The 17729-nt window shown below is 53.7% G+C and overlaps 1 protein-coding gene across 4 annotated transcripts in view; it reads right to left on the bottom strand.

The window, feature by feature from the left end:
* Positions 1-4463: 4463 nt before the first annotated feature.
* The window catches only part of Nos1 (nitric oxide synthase 1), a 163826-nt gene continuing 150560 nt past the window's right edge, over positions 4464-17729 (bottom strand). For all 4 annotated transcript variants that reach the window (XM_047561949.1, XM_047561947.1, XM_047561946.1 and 1 more), the window contains 8 exons: positions 17378-17547; positions 14317-14527; positions 12848-12935; positions 11473-11594; positions 10044-10192; positions 8540-8734; positions 7223-7341; positions 4464-6013 (listed from right to left, as the gene is read on the bottom strand). In XM_047561949.1, the coding sequence (XP_047417905.1) occupies positions 5998-6013; positions 7223-7341; positions 8540-8734; positions 10044-10192; positions 11473-11594; positions 12848-12935; positions 14317-14527; positions 17378-17547 (1070 nt within the window). In that variant the 3' untranslated portion in view covers positions 4464-5997. The remainder of the gene's footprint in view (positions 6014-7222; positions 7342-8539; positions 8735-10043; positions 10193-11472; positions 11595-12847; positions 12936-14316; positions 14528-17377; positions 17548-17729) is intronic.

Raw genomic sequence — 17729 nt, 5'->3', positions numbered from 1 at the left:
TGACATGGCATTTTAGTCCCAAATGGAGACCCTTCTAAATGTCATCTTCAGATCTCCCTGCCTGATTGCTGGAGGCTTCTGCTGAGGTTTCCGCTCTGACCAGCGGGACTTCCACCCCTCCTTCCCAGCAGCACCCCGTTATCAGGCTCCTGCCCGCTCCGTCTCAGAGCCGGCTTCCTGGGGCCCCCAGCTGGTGAAGGCAGCCGCCCGGCAGGCAGGGACACGAGAAAGCCCCAGCCTAGGCCACAGAAGACAAGAGCCAGCCCGGTCGAGTCCACTTTTTAATATTTTAACCATAATGCAAACAGGCATATGTAGACTTTTGTTAAATCCCATAAAATCAGGAGATGAGAACTATACAGAAGAAGAGCATGCGCCGAACACAGCCTGACAACCTCGCAAGGAGCACGGGGTGGGCGTCGGTCCTCGAGGAAAGTGCTGGAGCACAGGGGACGCTGGGCGGATTAGCAGCATTGAGAGCTCAGAGGTAGGGGGCCATCTGAGTTCCTGACAGCGTGCGTGTGTGTGGGGAGATGGGACCCCGGCTCTGGCCGCCTCCCCAGCCTCAGAGGGAACACCCATGGGTGCAGCGACCTGTCCCGCTCTCCGGTCCTTCTGGAAACCCACTGGTGAGCCTGGAGGGGGTGTTAAAGTCACGGCCACAATACGACAACGGAAATGGGGAGGGGGGCACAGAGCACCAGGCTACCAGGGGCTTGATTAGAACCGACGTCCAGGACAGAGCGTCTCATCAACCCAGAGCCACCCGTTCCTTCCTGGTGTGGAAGGGAGCCTGTGAAGCCGCACACAGGCTTCAGTCTGGGTTTGGCAGTGGATAAAGACCCTCTCCGGAAGGTCCGTCATGGGGAGGGCTTTTGTCGCCAGCAGGCACTCTGCTGTCCCTGGTGTCCAAGAGCAGTGGGTTCAGTCCAAGGGTGAGAGACGTTGCCTGCACAGGGGACAACGGGCACTGTCCGCTGACCCATTTTATCGTGACGGGCAGGAGATTGCTACCTGCATCTAGTGGGCTCAGGTCACGGATGCTACTCTCCACATCCTGTGACTCCCAGGACAGCCGCCATGACAAAGAATGAGCCCCAAACACCAATAACGCTGAGCTGGATGGACGGGCTCAGGACTAGAGTCTCCTGGAGGTTGGAAGCCAAATCTGGGCACTTGCACGTCTGGAGTCGTCATTGAGAAGACTTTGGGAAGCAGTGTACCAAGGCACATTGTCCCCTGCCTGCCGGGGCCACCCTGCTAATCACTGGATTAGATGTACCTGCTTGACCAGAACCGTTTAGATATTTCAAGGGACAAAACCAACTCATGAAGACATGAAAGCATGTAAACTCCGGACCACCTCCCTGCCAAGTGTCACAGGTTGAAATGCTTGCGACCAGGAGTGTTTCCGAGTTTGGGTATTTTTTTTTTTTTTAATTTTTAAATATTTGCATGTACGTAATGAGATACCTTGGGGGTGGAACCAATTCCAAATGGGAGACTCATTTAGATTTCCTATATGCCTTATCTGCATAGCCTGAAGGTGGGTTTATATACTATATTTAATAGTTTTATGCATAAAAACAAATTTTCCATTTGCATTCTCATGGTGCTCCATGAGTTTTGGATTTGGGGACATTTTGGATTTAAGGATTCAGGATGCTCAACCTGTAATGGAAAATAGACACTGACGTTGGAGTCATAGGAGGGTTTGGGGAAAGGTGACTTCTTCCTGGGTGAGCCGTGAGGGAGAGAAATAGAAGAGACCAGGCCAGTGTCGGCTCCAAAAGCCAAATCCTCATCAGTGGGACCCTCTGTGTCCCGTCCTTGGGAGGGAAGGTCCAGTTCTCTGCCTCTCAGACCTCTTTCCCCATCCCAGCCCCTGGTCTTTACGTTTTGAGCCAAAGAGGACGTTCAGACCTGGTGACTTGGGGAAGGCACCTGCCGGCAGTCTTGGATCAACTTGAGGTTTCAGACGGAGGATTGGGGGAAAGATCTGTTGCTGGAGATCTGGGGCCATCAGAGGGAAATTTACCAGGAAGCACGGCTGGATTGAAACAGCCCAGAAGCCCACCGTCTTCCCACGGCTGGACTGCAGGCTGGTCCCATGGGGGTGGGGCCGGCAGCTAGCTCCCCATCCTGGCAGAACACACGTGGCCCCCTCCCCGATCTGGGTCAGAACTCTGCCCTGTTTTGGGCTTAGGGCAAAACCTGACCTCTTTGGAAGCCCAAAGCAGGTGGCTGCTGAGAGTGGTTGGCAGGAGAATCCTCTCTTCCTAGGCCTGCAACTGTGGTTAAAGGGGTCAGTTTTCTCCGCGTGCCTCTGGACCCGGCTGGATCTTGGAAGGACTCACCCTGGACTTGGGGAGAGCTGGCTATCAGGTCAGCACCGTGAACTTGCCTTCCCTGGGAACCTGCCCTTTCCACAGCAACGCTCTGATTTCTTTATCCTCGCTCTCCAGGGGACATCTGGTCCCGCTGGTTCAGCCCCTGGACTCTCGGTATCAACTGCCTTAAGTCTTGGTGACGGCAATCGCCCGTCCTGTCCGTGGCCCAGGGGTCCAGCCATGCATGGTCTAGCTTGTGCTCAGAGACTTCTTTTGCAAGCAAACTCCTGTTACCTTCATTTCCCCTTTGGAAAACACCGGAAGGACTCCCTTTCCCCTACTAGGCAAAGTCTAACTGCCCTGCTGTGCAGCTTACCTCTCCCCACTGTCTGGTTCCTGGTCATCTTCCCCCGGTTCCCCCTCAGCAGCCCTACCGGGCTCTGCCGTCCAAACCAGCCCCATCCACCCCACACTCCCTGCCCAAGCCTTGCCCCTAATTCTTTCTTCCCCCAGGGAAACTCTGGTCTTCCCCAGTCCACAGGGGAAATCCTACCCACCCCTCAAACCCCAGACATGTGCATCAATTCTGAGAGCAGCTTTCCTACCCCCCAGATTCTGACCTTCTGCAGGAAGGGGGCCAGGCTTTGCTGATCTCCGCACACCTTCCACCCGCCTGTTATAAATAAGTGAGAAATCAAAAATCATGGGCGTTTGGGCCGGGCGCCATAACCGGGCATCATCTCAGGATCCCCTTGCTGGGCAGGTGGATCTACAGATGCGGAAAGGCCAAGTCACCATGGCCGTCTACTTAGAAAGGGGCAGCGTGGACTCTGTTCTGCTCCCAGAGCTGTTTTGGTGGATCTGAAATGTTTCCCCTCTGAAAAAAAAAAAAAAGGTGCCTGACTGTCCCACACCCAGGACACCAAGGAAGGCCCTCTCTTCCCAGGGGACTTAGTGGCACCTGTTCTTCCAACAAGGTGTGGTGCTGGAGTCACGGCGGGGAGGATATAGCCTGATGTCCCATGTCCCTGTTTCAGGGCTGTCTCTCCATTTTCCTGGACAAACCCACTTTTATGAAATGGGGTCAGAACTACCAGAGGCCAGTTTAGCAGGGAGAGGGAAATAAAGGGACTGCGACCCGGCTAACCCTTTGCTAACCTATTGCTAACCTGTGTGTGGTGTTCCTGTGTTTGGCTCTGGGGACTGAACTAGGCACCACCAGCAGAGGGCAGTATCCACCCATCCTGGACCAGAGCTAAACCCACAGCCAGACTGGACGCTGCCTTTTCTCGGGCTAAGCAGTAGGGTGGGGCTCTCTGGTACCGGAAATCTCTGCAAATGAGAAAAACACATTGGTCTGGTCTCTGGTCTTTTTAAAGTGGGAGCTATGAAGCTGTTTGTGTCTGAGGTTAAAAAAAAAAAAAAGTCCTGCTTGGGAAGACAGATGAATGCCGGTTATATAACCATTTCTCCGTACTCCCCGACAAGACAGAGAAGCTGTTTCCATCCATCCGCCGGCTACTAGAAGGGCAGGAAGGAGGTGCCTGGCAAATACTAAGCGCTCCTTCCTCAGCGGTGGAAGCTGGGTTTGGAGAGCAAAGCGCTGATCGATTTCTCTCTGATAGAGGCTGACAGAGTGATTCCGTTCTGGGGAATTAGTGACATCTTAGAAAGTGTCCCCAAGGGTTCAAAAGGTTGGGAAAAAAAAATGTGCCTGGGAGAAAAGCTACTAGAAGCCAGACCGTGCTGGCAGGAGAGAAGGTGACAGCTGGCTTCCCTCCAGGTTGGAAAGGGTCGCTATGGGATGCCAAGGGCTTAGTCTCTGCATCCGTGGAAGACTGAGCGGGAAAAACTCGGAGTCACGGAAGGCAGGCAGGAGAGATTGTAACTGGGACAAACTCCATATGCCAAGGACACCAATAGGGGCTGCCAAGAGGGTGGGCAAAGATGAGCGGTGGCTTGCCTTTTAAGATCTCAGGGCTGGAGCCCTTGGGGTCTGGAGACCCCCAACTCTAAAGCCCTTCCAAAGGGGGGCATGGCACTTTCTCTTTGGCCAGCATCCACACTGAGCATCAAGAAAGCGATGTCCACACAAAGGACATCAAGGGAACACAGTTTTTCTGTTGGACAAAATAAAACAAACAAGACAGAAGGCTCGAACAGGCCCAGAGCGACCCCAGGAGGCTGCGGGTCATGGGACTTGGGTCCTGCTTGGCATTTGATTTCAGCACTTGAGTGTGGGAGGGACCTCCCTCCCCTTTCGCTCCGAGAGGGTGAACGCTGCAGGCCACCTCGGAAGGAAAACATTGCACCTGCCCTAATTCCTGCCGAAGACTTTGCTACCCAGTTTTTTCTTTTGGCTGGTGGGGTGGCAGATCTGAGTGGAAGGTATTTATTTGCTAAAATTATTTCAGCAGGTTAAAAAATTGGGAGATCAATTTTAGAAAGTGGAAAGACCCGGGGACACATTCTTACTGCCCCGAGTCTTGGTTCCCATAGAAAAATCCATTTGGTTCCTCACTGGGGGCCTCTATCCACTGGGATCCTCCTAAATTGGCTTCACTGATCTGAACCCTAAGGTACAGTGGGCAAGCCCCATTTGGAGGAAAAAGAGATCAACCACCGTATTCTTCTTTGACATGATTTCGCGCTCTGAGACATTAAGGCTCAATCCATTCATCCCCTTCAGGTTGGGGACAATTTGATCAGGGGAAACTTAGGACAAGTGACTCATCCATACTGGCAAAGTGGAAAGATCCATATTTCCAGCATGTTCCTGTGGACAGCATTGCTTTTGGGCCTCATGGATGGGGTTTCCTTCCTGGGAAGGGGTCAATGAATGTGGTCCAATCAGTGTCGCTGGCTGGTGGGTTTGGGGAGGGGGTTTGCCCAAGCCATTAGCCGTCAGGGCTCTGCTGTCTGGGCTCAGAATCGAAATGCATCAAATTCCACGATTCCCAGTTTCATGGGGTGATTATCCTCTCCATCACCACGGCCCCTTCCCGTTCCCTTACCCTTATTTAGGGAGCTTCAGAGTGCAGACCCTTAATTAGGGACACACAAGGAATCAACGTGGGCCAAGGGCATGTTTCTTGGCACCGAGGATCTTTCACGAAGGCAGTGGACTCGGATCTAAGATCGACACGCTGGCACAGGCAACAGGACAGACGGAGAGCCAGGCCCGTCCCACGCACACGCACACACACGACCCAAACGTCAATCACAAGAGAGATGGGGGACTCGAGAGGCAGAGGGCCCGGTTCAGAAGACTTCTGTCCAGAACCCGCAGCCTTTCCAGGAGGCCCCAGAGGACAGGCCCTACGAGGAGCCACAGCCACGATCCGGTGATTTCATGCGCCTACGATCTGCCCTCGGTGGCCAGAGAGCAGGGAGGACGTGCTTTCGTGAGAGACACCGCAGGTCACAAAGGCATGGCACGGCAGCGGGGAAGCTCAGGGAGCAGACCCGGGAGGGCCCAGGAAGCCGCTGGGGGGCAGGAGCCCGGAGGAGGAACACCAGGACACAGCAACGGGACAGAGGCAGAGCGGGGACCCCGGGGGTCCCGGAGGAAAGGTGCAGCCGAGTGTCCGCCCGTGGGGAACCTGCAGCCGCCCCTGCGCAGCACTTGGGGTGGCGGCCTGCCGTCCCTCTGTGCTGGAGGATCCAGTTAGGAGCTGAACACCCTGTCGGAGCAGAGCAGGGGACGGTCAGTGTCATGGCCCCGGCCACTCTCCTTCCTTGAAGAAACCCAGAGAAAACCGCTGACCAGGGAGAGGGCCGTCGAGGAAGGTGTGAGCTTTTAAATCTAATTGAGTAATTGATTATTTTAATAATAAGTAAATAATATCTATCTATTATCTACTAGAGGTTGAACCCAGGGCCTCGCCCATGCCTGGCAAGTGCTCTGTCACTAAGTTATATCCCCACCTCTTTTAAATTTTTTTAAAAGAAATTTTTGTCTTATTTTTTTGGGGCATTGAGTCCAGAGGGATTTTTACCATTGAGCTCCATCCCTGGTCTTCTTCACAATTTTCTTTTTGGGGGGGGTACTAGGGATTGAACTCAGGGACACTGGACCCCGGAGCCATGTCCCCAGCCCTATTTTGCATTTTATTTAGAGACAGGGTCTCACTGAGGTGCTTAGGGCCTTGCTTTTGCTGAGGCTGGCTCTGAACTTGCGATCCTCCTGCCTCAGCCTCCAGAGCCACAGGGACAACAGGCTCCTGCCATTGCACCCTGTACCTAGCTAGCTGTGAGGAGGAGTCATCTTATAGGCCATGACGTGAGCCCAGTGGACACAAAGTGGGTTTGGACAGAGGCTCCTTGTCTCAAAGAGCAGACGGTAAAACCGCTGAGTGTAAGAACCCAGGGTGAGCGTGTGCCTTGTGCTGGATTCCTACCCCGTCTCAGGGCGCGTGGCTGGGGCCGGGAGGCACCCAGTGGAGAAATGGCCACGCCCTGGAGTTGGGTAAGGTTTACGTGCCGAGACGCCACCCTCGTCTTGTGGTGTCTCTGGCTGTTCCCAGCCACTTCCAGGGGATGCGTCAAACGGTCAGCATCCTAACGACTGTGATTTACACTCAGGAGAAGGTCCCCTCAACCCGGTGGGCGGGGGGAACTGTGCAGAGTTGGAACCGAGGCTCCAGGAGGGGTACCCCAGATGGAAGCCACACCCAAAGCAGGGGCTTCAGAGCTCCCTGGACCAACCACTGTGCCCCAAGTCCCTAATATATCCAGCAGGTCTGGGACCGCCTGGGGATTTGCATTCCTAACAGGTCCCCAGAGAGAGGTGGTGGTGCAGCTGGTCTGGGGACCCCACTGTGGGAAGGTCCCTGTCCGCTGGGACGGAAGGGAGGACGCTGCCTGCCCTCCTGGGGGTGGAACCGACTTACTCGTCTGTATCTTTTTTGCTCTCTTCAATGAAGGCAATGGACTCAGATCTAAGGCGGTTGGTCACTTCGTACGTTCTCAGGGTGACTCCGAAAATATCCTCGTGGTACCGGTTGTCATCCTAGGGGACAGACACGATCAGGGAACAGCCCTCAGACGCCAGACAAAGGCTTGCAGAGGGAGCAGACAGGACCGACACCCCAGAGGGACCTGTACCTAAAGAAGACGGTTCCTGAAGACCCCTGGCTGAGCCCCGGTGCCCCCAGGGCGCCTCTGACCTCTAAGGCTCTGTGTCGGGGAGACTCTACCCTCCAGGGCAGGGAGCCTCTAGAGTCCGGATGGAACACTGGGGTCGCCATTCAGAAACGGGGCCGCACAGCTGTGCAGACGTAGAACCCAGAAGAGGCCACAAGCCACCTGGGAGCCTCCCCATTCTCCAGTCTCCTCCCTCTAACCTGCTCCTGCAGGTGCAGACTGGGTGAGGCAGGGCTCCCTGGGAAAGGTCCCAGCGCGTGGAGACCGGCGGAGTGAGTGGGTAGCCACCAGGGCACATCCCCACAGCTGCCCCAAGTGGGGACTTCTTGGGATCTAAGGACTTCAGAGGCGATGGAAGCACTCCGGCAGGGCCGGCAGCTCTCAAAGGGCGGAGGGAAATTGCATCTGGACGCTGAGGAGGGACAGCGGCTGGAAGTGGGTTCCACCTGCCAGGCGCCTGCGTGCTGGCCCAGCCTCCCTGGACCCACCTGCAGAGCGGGTCTGTTGTGAGTTGGGAAGGATTTTTAACTCGATTCTTCGGAGTCCTGGGGAACCCGGGACAGGGTCCCCCGAGGATCACATCAGAGAGACGAGGAGGCAGCGGCTTCCCAGCTTCGGGGATGCCGGCCATTAGAAAGTTCTTTTTGTAACTTCCTGGGGTTTAGCATCAGATTTAGAGTAAGGGCTTCTTCCACCAGAACGTTTGATCATTGCTTATTTAGAAAAGCAGGGGAAAGGACAGGATTGCACCTGGAGATTTGAGGGGGTCTAGGATTGGGTTCTATTTGGGGAAGTTGGTCACATGGTTAGGACTTTGCTGATTGAGCCTTCACTAGCCTCTGCCCAGCCTTTGGACTTGTTAGGAAAAGGCCCTTCCTACAGGGTAGACACAGCTCCTTGCCAAGGAGCATGTTTTAGAGAGCTAAGCATGGGGTGGCTTTCAGACCTCTGCCTCCCGCTTGGACAGATCTTTTTGTTCAGTGCCCTACCTGTACAACTACACAGGGCAGTTTTGCAGCTTGGTGCTGGGGGCAGAAATAATTGGGTTAGGATTACATGCTCACCCTCAGCCTGCTGATGAACACGCCGGCATCCTCCTCCGAGAGTTTCCCCTGCTGAGCCATGATGCGCTGGACAGCTTTGAGGACGTCGGCAGCCATGGTGACATCTCCACACACATAAATGTGGCCCCCTTGCTCCTTCAGGGCTCGGTACACGGGCTCGGCCAGCTGCTCTTGCAGGACATCCTGCACGTACTTCTGCAGGGGCAGGGGGTCTGTGAGGAGGGGCGGCCCCGGGAGGCTCCTGTCTCCCCAGGAAGCAGCGCCCATGCAGGGGCTGGTGGGCAGTAGGACACTCTGGGGGCGTTCCCAGGGAAAAGGGGGCGGGGCTGGGAAAAGCGAAATGGGAAGGTGCAAAGGGGGTCCCTGGGGTGTGAATGGCCACTCTCCACTAGGAGCAGCTGGAGCTCAGGAGGACCCTCCAGGGAGCCAGAGAGAGAGAGAGAGGGAGGGAGGGAGAGAGAAAGGGGGAGGGGGAGGGAGAAGAGGGGGAGGGAGAGGGAGAGAGGGAGAGGGAGAGAGGGAGAGGAAGGGAGGGGGTGAGAGGGAGAGAGAGGAAGGGGGGGGTGAGAGGGAGAGAGAGGAAGGGGGAGAGGGAGGAAGGGGGAGAGGGGGAGAATGAAGGGGAGGGGGAAGGGGAAGGGAGGGGAGCGGGAGGGGGAGAGAGAACCCTGGAGGGGCTTCCAGGGAAGCATCAGCCATCCGCTCCTCTCCCCGTGCCCACTGCTCACACCTGGCGGGAACATCCCTACACCTTAAGGTGCGGGCTTGGCTCCTGCCGGCAGCCCAGGCCACAGTGCCAGAGAATCCTCAGGACAGACGGCAGGGGTGGGCACGGTGGGGGCTGCTGGCCGACAGCAGCAAGGGCTGGAGTAGGAGGTGGGCACAGGGTGCCTCACGTGGCCTCCGGGGGTTTGTCTTTAACTCGTCCTGGAAACTCCCCTCCCCCACCCGTGAGGCTCACATTCAGTGGGTACATCCTGGGCCCTGTGTGGCTGTTAAGGGTGACAGGCTTCCCCACAATGCCCTCCGGCCACAAGTGTCCTGGTCCCTTCCCTAGGGTTCCCCTGGACCCGTCCATTCTGATTGCTGCTACCTCTTACGGGCTGTCAAATATACTTTTGAAATTCTTATTTTAAAATATTTTTCACTGTGGCAAAGCATACCATGCTAAAGTGTGTACGTCGATGGCATTAAACACACTCAGCGTGTTGCGTGGCCGTCGCCACCATCGAGTTGCAGAATTTTCTGTCACTCCAAACAGGAACCCTGCGCTCACTCCCCGTGACCCCAGCTCCCCGTCACAATTCTGCCTTGGGTCTGCGCATGTCCTGTTTTGAACCTTTCATGAAGTCACGTAGTACGGGCTGTTAAATGTTTTAAACGGATTTCCTCTCCAGGCTTTCTGAAGTGCAGTCACTTCACAGACGGGGGTTGAGAAAGGGTGAGGGGGTTTCTAAGACAGGACTTGCGAGGGTGGGCAACGGGGCGGGTGTGGGGGGCTCACCTTTGGTTTGTCTGGCTCCCGGGAGTAGGCAGTGTACAGCTCTCTGAAGACCCCTTTGTTCTTGGCCTGTAGGGTCTCTTCCCTGTAGATATGATCTATCTTGGATTGCCGGCACCCGAAGACCAGGACCATGGGGCAGGGACTCATTCCTGGGGACCAGGAAGACCTCATGTCACCAAAAGCTCTGGCGTCTGACTGGGGGCAGGGGTGCTGGGGTCTCAGGGTAGATGATGCAGGCAGAGGCTCACAGACACCAGGGCAGGTGGGTGTGGGGGTGGACACACACTCACACACACACACACACACACACGCGCGCTGCGGGCAGTCAGTAAGATGTGTTTGGACCTCCCTTCTCTGGCTCCTTAACCACCTCCACCATCAGGCAGTGCTAAGAGCCCAGACTTGAACTAGAATACCTAGGACCCAATCCCAGCTCTGTGTGACAAAGCACCACTTATTGCAAGTTCTGAGCCTCAGTTTCTCCATGTGCAAAATGAAAACAGAGCCATCCCTCAGTATGCACAGGAGATGGACTCCAGGATCCTGCTCAGATACCAAAATCGGAGGGTGCTCAGCTCAACGGGTCCAGCCTTTGCACAGAACCTTCGTGCATCCTCTAGTGACTTGTGCTGTGGAACAATGTAAACGCTGGGGAAATAGCTGTCACACTGTATCTTTTAGGGAATTACAACAAGAAAAAAACCTGCACAGGCTCAGTACAGATGCAATATTTTTCTCTGAGTATTTCAGACCCGCAGTTAGTGAACCTGTAGATTCAGAACTCATGGATACCAAGGGCGGGGCGGCCGACTAGAGAGCGCCAACTACCTCATGGAATTACCGTGAGAAAGAGGTGTGCAACATGAACACTGGGCACACTTAGTGAATGTGAATGTTAGCTTTTCTGCAGAACAACTGTTCTATGGCCAGGTCTTGCGTTTCGAGTTGCTTTTCTGTCTCGGTGGCTACGCACCCAGCACCTGCACCTGCATTCATGTTGAGCACTTCTTAGGTGCTCAAGGATCACCTAAGAAAAGGGCCACGGTTGGGGGGTGTCTCCTTCTCCCAAAATGGAACTGTTATGCTCTCACAGAGCAAAGTCTGCTTCTGAGTAAGTCCCCGGGGGAACCCTATCAACCCAGCCGTTTGATCAGGACTGAGGCTTACCCCTTCTGAGGCTTGGATTTTTATGAGGGGCTATACCTTAAATAATCAGAGAGATGTCTCTGGACTTGGAATTCCAAGCCCCGAGGACAAGCTGGGTGGCAGACATGTTTGGGGACCATTTGGATGGCAATGAGCTTCGCCTAGGGGTGAGGTCTCTGCTCCCTTCCCTCCAGCCCTTCCAGGGAGCGAGGCAATGGGGAGTCTGACCAGCCTTCTCTGAGACTCAGGGTGGAAAGCAAGTGCCTGCTGGGCTGTACCCCACCTTTGTGTTGGATGTCGAATTGCCGCTGCTGCCAGAAGCTTCGGAAAGGGGCGATACCAGTTCCTGGGCCGACCAGGATGCATGGAACCTGGGGATTCCGGGGCAGGTGGAAGCTGGGTGCACTGGACAAGAAGAGAGAGTCAGAAGAGAGAGTTAGAAGCTCTGCTCAGTTCAAATCCCATCCAGAAGAGCGGAGCCCGAGGTAGACCAGGCGTCTGTCTCGGGTGGACACACAGAGTGACTCGGGGCCCTTCGGCTAGGACCAGGGGCTCCTTTTCAGCGGGAGTCCGACCAATGAGGGGACTTCTAGAAATGCGAGGTCCTTGGGATCTGGGCATTGCTCCTCATTGGTGAGCTAAGCCACAAAGGGCAGTGGGATGGATTTAACCTGTCTCTACGTGGTCACTCTAGACTCTGGGGCTGGGTGCTCCTTTGCTGTGGGTCTATCCTAGGCACTGTTAGAAGTTGATAGCTCCATGGCACACGGTGACAAGAGCATCCCTGAGTTGTGACAACCCCAAATGTCTTCAGATATTGTCAAATGTGCCCCGCGTGGTGAGTGGGGGGAAGATCACCTGGGCTGGGAACCATGGGAACACCCTTCATGAGATCTTAAATAGAGACCCCCGGACATCCATGTGTGAAGAACCACCTGGAGATGTTAGAACTGAGGATTTCTGGGGATGCAGTAAGTTCGGGCTCAGGACTCTATTTCTGAGATGCTCCAGGGGATCTGGATACCAATGGTATGCGGACCCTACTGGGAACGTCCCACCCTCAACAGCTGAGGTTTGCCTAGGCCTCCGGTGTTGAGATAGAGAAATCGCTGGGTTGCATTCAATTCCTATCCACTGGGAGGACCCCCTGGAGGTGCTCTGGGTGGCTCGCTGGGGTCCTGCTCTCAGAGCTCCTCAGTTAGTGTGCATGTGAATTGCTTCATCGAGGAGGGAAAGTTTAGGAACAGGGTCGTCTGACCCAGGGGCACCTGAACAGCTGTGCTAATGGGTCCATGCTCTAAAACTGAGTTGGGGAGGAAGCGCTCTAATCCATGGGATGGTTGGATTTTCTCCATCTCTGAGAAACTGGGCACAGTGTGAAGGTGACCAGAAGACTTTGGATGGACCTTTTTTTCACCAGTCTGACTGTATATGCCTGGTTTCTCAGTGAGTCACTTGATAGACATCCAGGGCACTGACTTGACCTTGCTTAGAGGACACACGTAACCTGCAGTGTTGCTCTGCCCCGGGCGGAGCGGCAGGGATGGTGGCGCCCATCCAGTCGGTCCCCGCCCTTCAGGCTGCTCCACCCACTCCGACCTGTGATGCCAACATGCAGATGTGAGAGGACTCTTCATCCCTCGGCCCTGGCTACTCACCCCCGCACAAAACAGGGGACTACTTCGCCAGCCTGTATCCGGTTGAGCCAGGAGGAGCACACGCCATGGTGAATTGGTCCTTCTCCATCTAGCAGAGGAAGCAGGACCGTCCGGGTCATCTACCACGTCCGCCCCCACCAGCCTGGCTTCTCCTCCCTCCAACGCTCCCAGGCTGACGCCATATCTCTGCTTTGGAATTCCTACTCTGGATCCCGACCTCTGAGCGGGGAGATGAAATGGTATAGCTGACGTGAGCTGGTAGCTGTGCACCTGCCCCGGGTTCTGTTGGGTATGGGTGGGTTTCATTCAATTCCTATCCACTGGAAGGACCCCCGTGGAGGTGCTCTGGGTGGCTCGCTGGGGTCCTGGTCTCAGAGCTCCTCAGCTAGTGTGCACGTGAGTTGCTTCATCAAAGAGGGAAAGTTGGACTTAAAATCAGCATATTACAGAGATACAGCCACATCAATGTTCATAGCTGCTCAGTTCACAATAGCCAGACTGTGGAACCAACCTAGATGTCCTTCAGTTGATGAATGGATAAAGAAACTGTGGTATATATACACAATGGAATATTACTCAGCCATAAAGAATGATAAAATTATGGCATTTGCAGGCAAATGGATGAAATTGGAGAATATCATGCTAAGTGAGATAAGCCCATCTCAAAAAACCAAAGGACGAATGATATTGCTAATAAGTGGATGATGACACATAATGGGGGGTGGGAGGGGTTAGTGTTAGGGTTAGAGTTAGGGTTAGGGAGGGGGGCAAGAATGGAGGAAGGAAGGACTGTATAGAGGGAAAAGAGGGGTGGGAGGGGTGGGGGGAAGGAAAAAATAACAGAATGAATCAAACAACATTACCCTATGTAAATTTATGATTACATAAATGGTATGCCTTTACGCCATGTACAAACAGAGAAACAACATGTATCCCATTTGTTTACAATAAAAAAAAAAAAGAAAAAAAAAGTATGTGATCAGATCTTGAAACAAACAAACAAACAAAAAAAGCACACTGGCAAATTCAAGTCTTGAGAGGTACCAGTTTTTGTGAAATAATTATTCTGCTCGTATGGGAAATTGGCAAGCACAACATTCCGTTTATTTAAACATCCTGCTAAACTAATAATTTTAGAATTAATGTTCCTTGATTTCATAGACATTGTCTGCAAATTTTCTGCATTTCTATTAAATATAATCATCTAAAAGAAAAAAAAAAAAGGAGGGGAAGTTCAGGAACAGGATCATCTGACCCAGGGGCACCTGATTTGCAGAGCACCCTCCAGGGAATGGTGGGGGGGCCTGTTCTCGTTGGAGCTTCCCAAATGCACCTCCCACCCGCCTCCTTCCTATCCACTGGGGTTGGCTCTGCCCCAGGACAGTTCGCTTGCCCTGCAGGGATTTGGGGTTTGGCTCTGGGGAGAGAAATCTCGAGGCCTGGGGGGGTCTCCCGGCTCCCCGGCCCACCTCGGGTGTGGTAGGAGACGACGGCCACGGTGAGGTGCACCTCGTCGGGGTACATGTCTGGGGAGGAGCTGATGGAATAGTAGCGCGGCTGCAGCAGGGACAGCTGGGTCAGCAGCAGGGTGGACGGCATCTGGATGGACGGGAACTCCTCCAGCACCTCCACCACCGTGGGGTTCTTGCCCCACTTCCACTCCTCGTATTCCTGCAACCCCTGTGCCAAGGAGAGGAGGGAAGAGAGCTGGGATCCGGTGCCCGTGCCACGCCGGCGGGTGCTGGGAGACGTCCAGGAAAGACGGCAAAAGAAAAGGCAGAGGAAGGGACGCCCGCAGGGGAATTACGCCACCCGGGCTCTTGCCCCACAAGGACCTTACGAAATACACCGCCTTGGTCCCTCTGGGCTGCCACACCAAAATACCTTCGCCTGGTGAATGCAGGCAATAGCAAGGTATTGCTCACAGCTCGGGAGGCTGGGAAGTTCACGGTCAAGGTGCCAGCAGACCTGGAGTCTGGGGAAGGCTGCTCTTCAGATACGGCGCATGCCCTGTGTCCTCCCTGTGTCCTCTCACGGCGGAAGGGGAGCGCTAGCTCCCTCAGGGCTCTTTATAAAGATGCTCATGCTACGCCCTCCTGAGAGTCACTTCTCAAAGTTCCCATCTCCTCACACCATCACCCTGGGCATATGAATTTTGACACAGAATTTTGGGGGGGCACAGAATTTCAGACCACAGCAGGCATTACTGTGATCCCCATGTTACAGATGAGGACACTGAGCCACGCAGGGATCCTCTGGCTACTCGGTGGTGACGGTTGGGATTTGAATCTAAGTGGGGGTGGGTGGCAAACCTCATTCTGCACGCCAATCCGGACCTGCCACCTGTGAGGTAAGAATTGTTGTTCCTTTTTTAAATGGCTGGGAAAAAATTAAAAGATTATCTTATGACGCAAGAATATGGTGTGGTGAGATGCATGTCAGGGTCTGTGAACAGTTCGACGGGAACAAGGTCACCCCTGTCCATTTGTGTATCATCTATGCTGTCGCATGGTGATGGCAGAATTGAACAGCTGCCACAAAGACCAAATGGGCCATGGGCCTAAAATACTGATCACCTGGCCATTTACAGAAAAAGTCTGCCAATCCCTGCTCTGGGCGTTCTGGACTGAGAATCTGTGCTCCTAGCCATTCCACTCTCCTGAAGGTCGAGAGAGATGCCCTAGGGGTGCCATGACATACTGAGTCCTGGGCAGCAAGCTCAGAATGCACACTTGAGATTTGTTTGGTTGCTGAGGCTGGAAATGCATCCTTGGAGAGATGGTCAAGTTCAAGATGGTGGCGGACAGCACAGGAAAAGCAGGTTGGGGTGTGGAGGACCATGCTTGGGGGGCACACTGACAGCAAAGCCCAGTGGTTACCAGGGAACACGGGAACTCTGGGGCTCCAGAATTGCTTTGCCTACATCTCAGATGAGTCCCTGGGTGGTTCCTTGTTGTTGGCATAAGAGACTCAGTTTCTGAGACAAGAGGTAAGGTCAATCACAAGTGCATTGCATAATGTAGGTCAGTCACAAGTGCATTGTATAAGCCATTCCTAAAGACCAGCCTTGCCTTATCAATAGGGGAGTGCTCTTGTTCTGTCAGGCCTTAGAACAGGGGGAGAGGGTTAGGACCAGCCAGAGTGGACCAACCAATATGGCGGCCGTATGCATCCTTGGGAATGTGTATGTCCAATCTACAGCCTCAATGACATCTAGCTGCTGGAGTGGAGGCCAGATGGACATACATCTGCAACGGACATTCATCACTAGTGCTGGGTCAGCTCTAGCTTTTACTGGCTGCTTCCAGCCCAAGACTGAGCATGGAAGACCTAGACACCAAAGCACTTTCTTTCCTGGGATAAGTGATTTGGGCTCTCAGACTCTCCCGGGACCTCGCTGTTCTTCCATAAACTACATCCCAATCTAGGACATTTCCTTCCAAGCTTTCATCCCTTTCTTTTCACCTGAGGTCCATCTTGTTTTATTATCTAATGGTTCTCCAGCCTTACCTGACTACTTTCCCATTTTTTCTCTCACACAGGTGTTTTCACTAGTCAAAATCCTTGGTCATGTAGCCCATCTTGGAGAGTGAGCTTTTCAGAAGAAATGGACTTATACATACAGTTCTGTGAAATTCTCCTTTAAATAATCCTGTGCAAAGGGTACAGTCTCTGGTCCCTTTTTGGATTCCCTCATTAATTATAACTTTTAAATAAAAGCTTTACAAGTAGTCTAAAAAAGTTGAAGAATTCTGCCAAGTTTAAGATTAAAGATAATGGCCTTGTCTTCCACTGCTTCCATATGTTTCCAGCTCCCCAGAGGTAGCCACTTATAACTCTATCTGTTTCTTCTGGTGGTTATTTTCATATATCTAAATAATATGTACCTACTAACTAGCCTTTTCCTTGCTGCCTGCCATTCAATTCCATCTCTTGGACAGCAGAAGAATGCTACACCAGCCTTTGCTGGGAGTTTGATTACTGGGAAGGAGACCCCACTGGAAGAAACCTGGGTGGTCTCCTAGGCAGGATCCTTTTGGAGCAGAATATGCAGCAGTAGGGGTAGGTGAGTCCATGTGTTTCTGAGCAAGAGTGGTAAATTTGATCATCAGAGGTCTCTTATATCTAGCAATTTTACCTATTGCTCCTCCACATTGGAAGAAGCTTATCTTTAAACCAGGGTACCATGAGAGTCTCTATTTCTTTTTCCTCCAAGCATGGGCTAAAATGGATGCTCCAGATAACAAAGGAAGTTGGCAGAAGGTGACACACAATTTCCATGGTGGCCAGAGAACTTTGAATTTCAAGGGGCTTGCTCTTGTTCTGTCAGGTCATAGAACAAGGGGGAGAGAGGGTTAGGACTAGCCAGAGTGGACCAACCAATATGGCGGCCATATGCAAAGAAGGAAATGGCAAGCATGGGTCAAGACTGCCATCTATTGGAACAGTGTTGGAACAACAGCTTTACAGTTCCCTATAATTAGGAGGCGGAAGGTGCCCCCTAGGGGTGTGTGGAGCCCAGGGACCCACCTTGCTGAGGACCAGCAGACGCTGCTTCTCTTTCTCGCTGGTGGCCAAGGAGGCAAACTGCTGCAGCTGCAGGGGCGTAGGCGGCGTGGTGATGTCCAGGTAGTACTTGAAGGCCTGGAAGACGGTGCAGGGCGGGAGGCGGGACTCGTCCTTCCAGTTGCTGATGATGCCTGGGGTAGGGGGGCACAAGGCGTGAGGAGGTAGGAGAAGCTGGGGCCAGCTGAGCAGGGCGGCCGGCTCTCTACCTTCCATGCATCCACAGGCCCAGGAGACCACCGGGGTGCTTCACGTGCACAATGTGGCAAACTAGGCCACAAACGACAAACCAAACTCGAATGGAGAAGATTAAAGC

Source organism: Sciurus carolinensis, chromosome 8 (assembly GCF_902686445.1).
Source record: "Sciurus carolinensis chromosome 8, mSciCar1.2, whole genome shotgun sequence".
Classification (NCBI taxonomy): Eukaryota; Metazoa; Chordata; class Mammalia; order Rodentia; family Sciuridae; genus Sciurus; species Sciurus carolinensis.
This window is presented reverse-complemented; position numbering and strand designations above follow the sequence as displayed.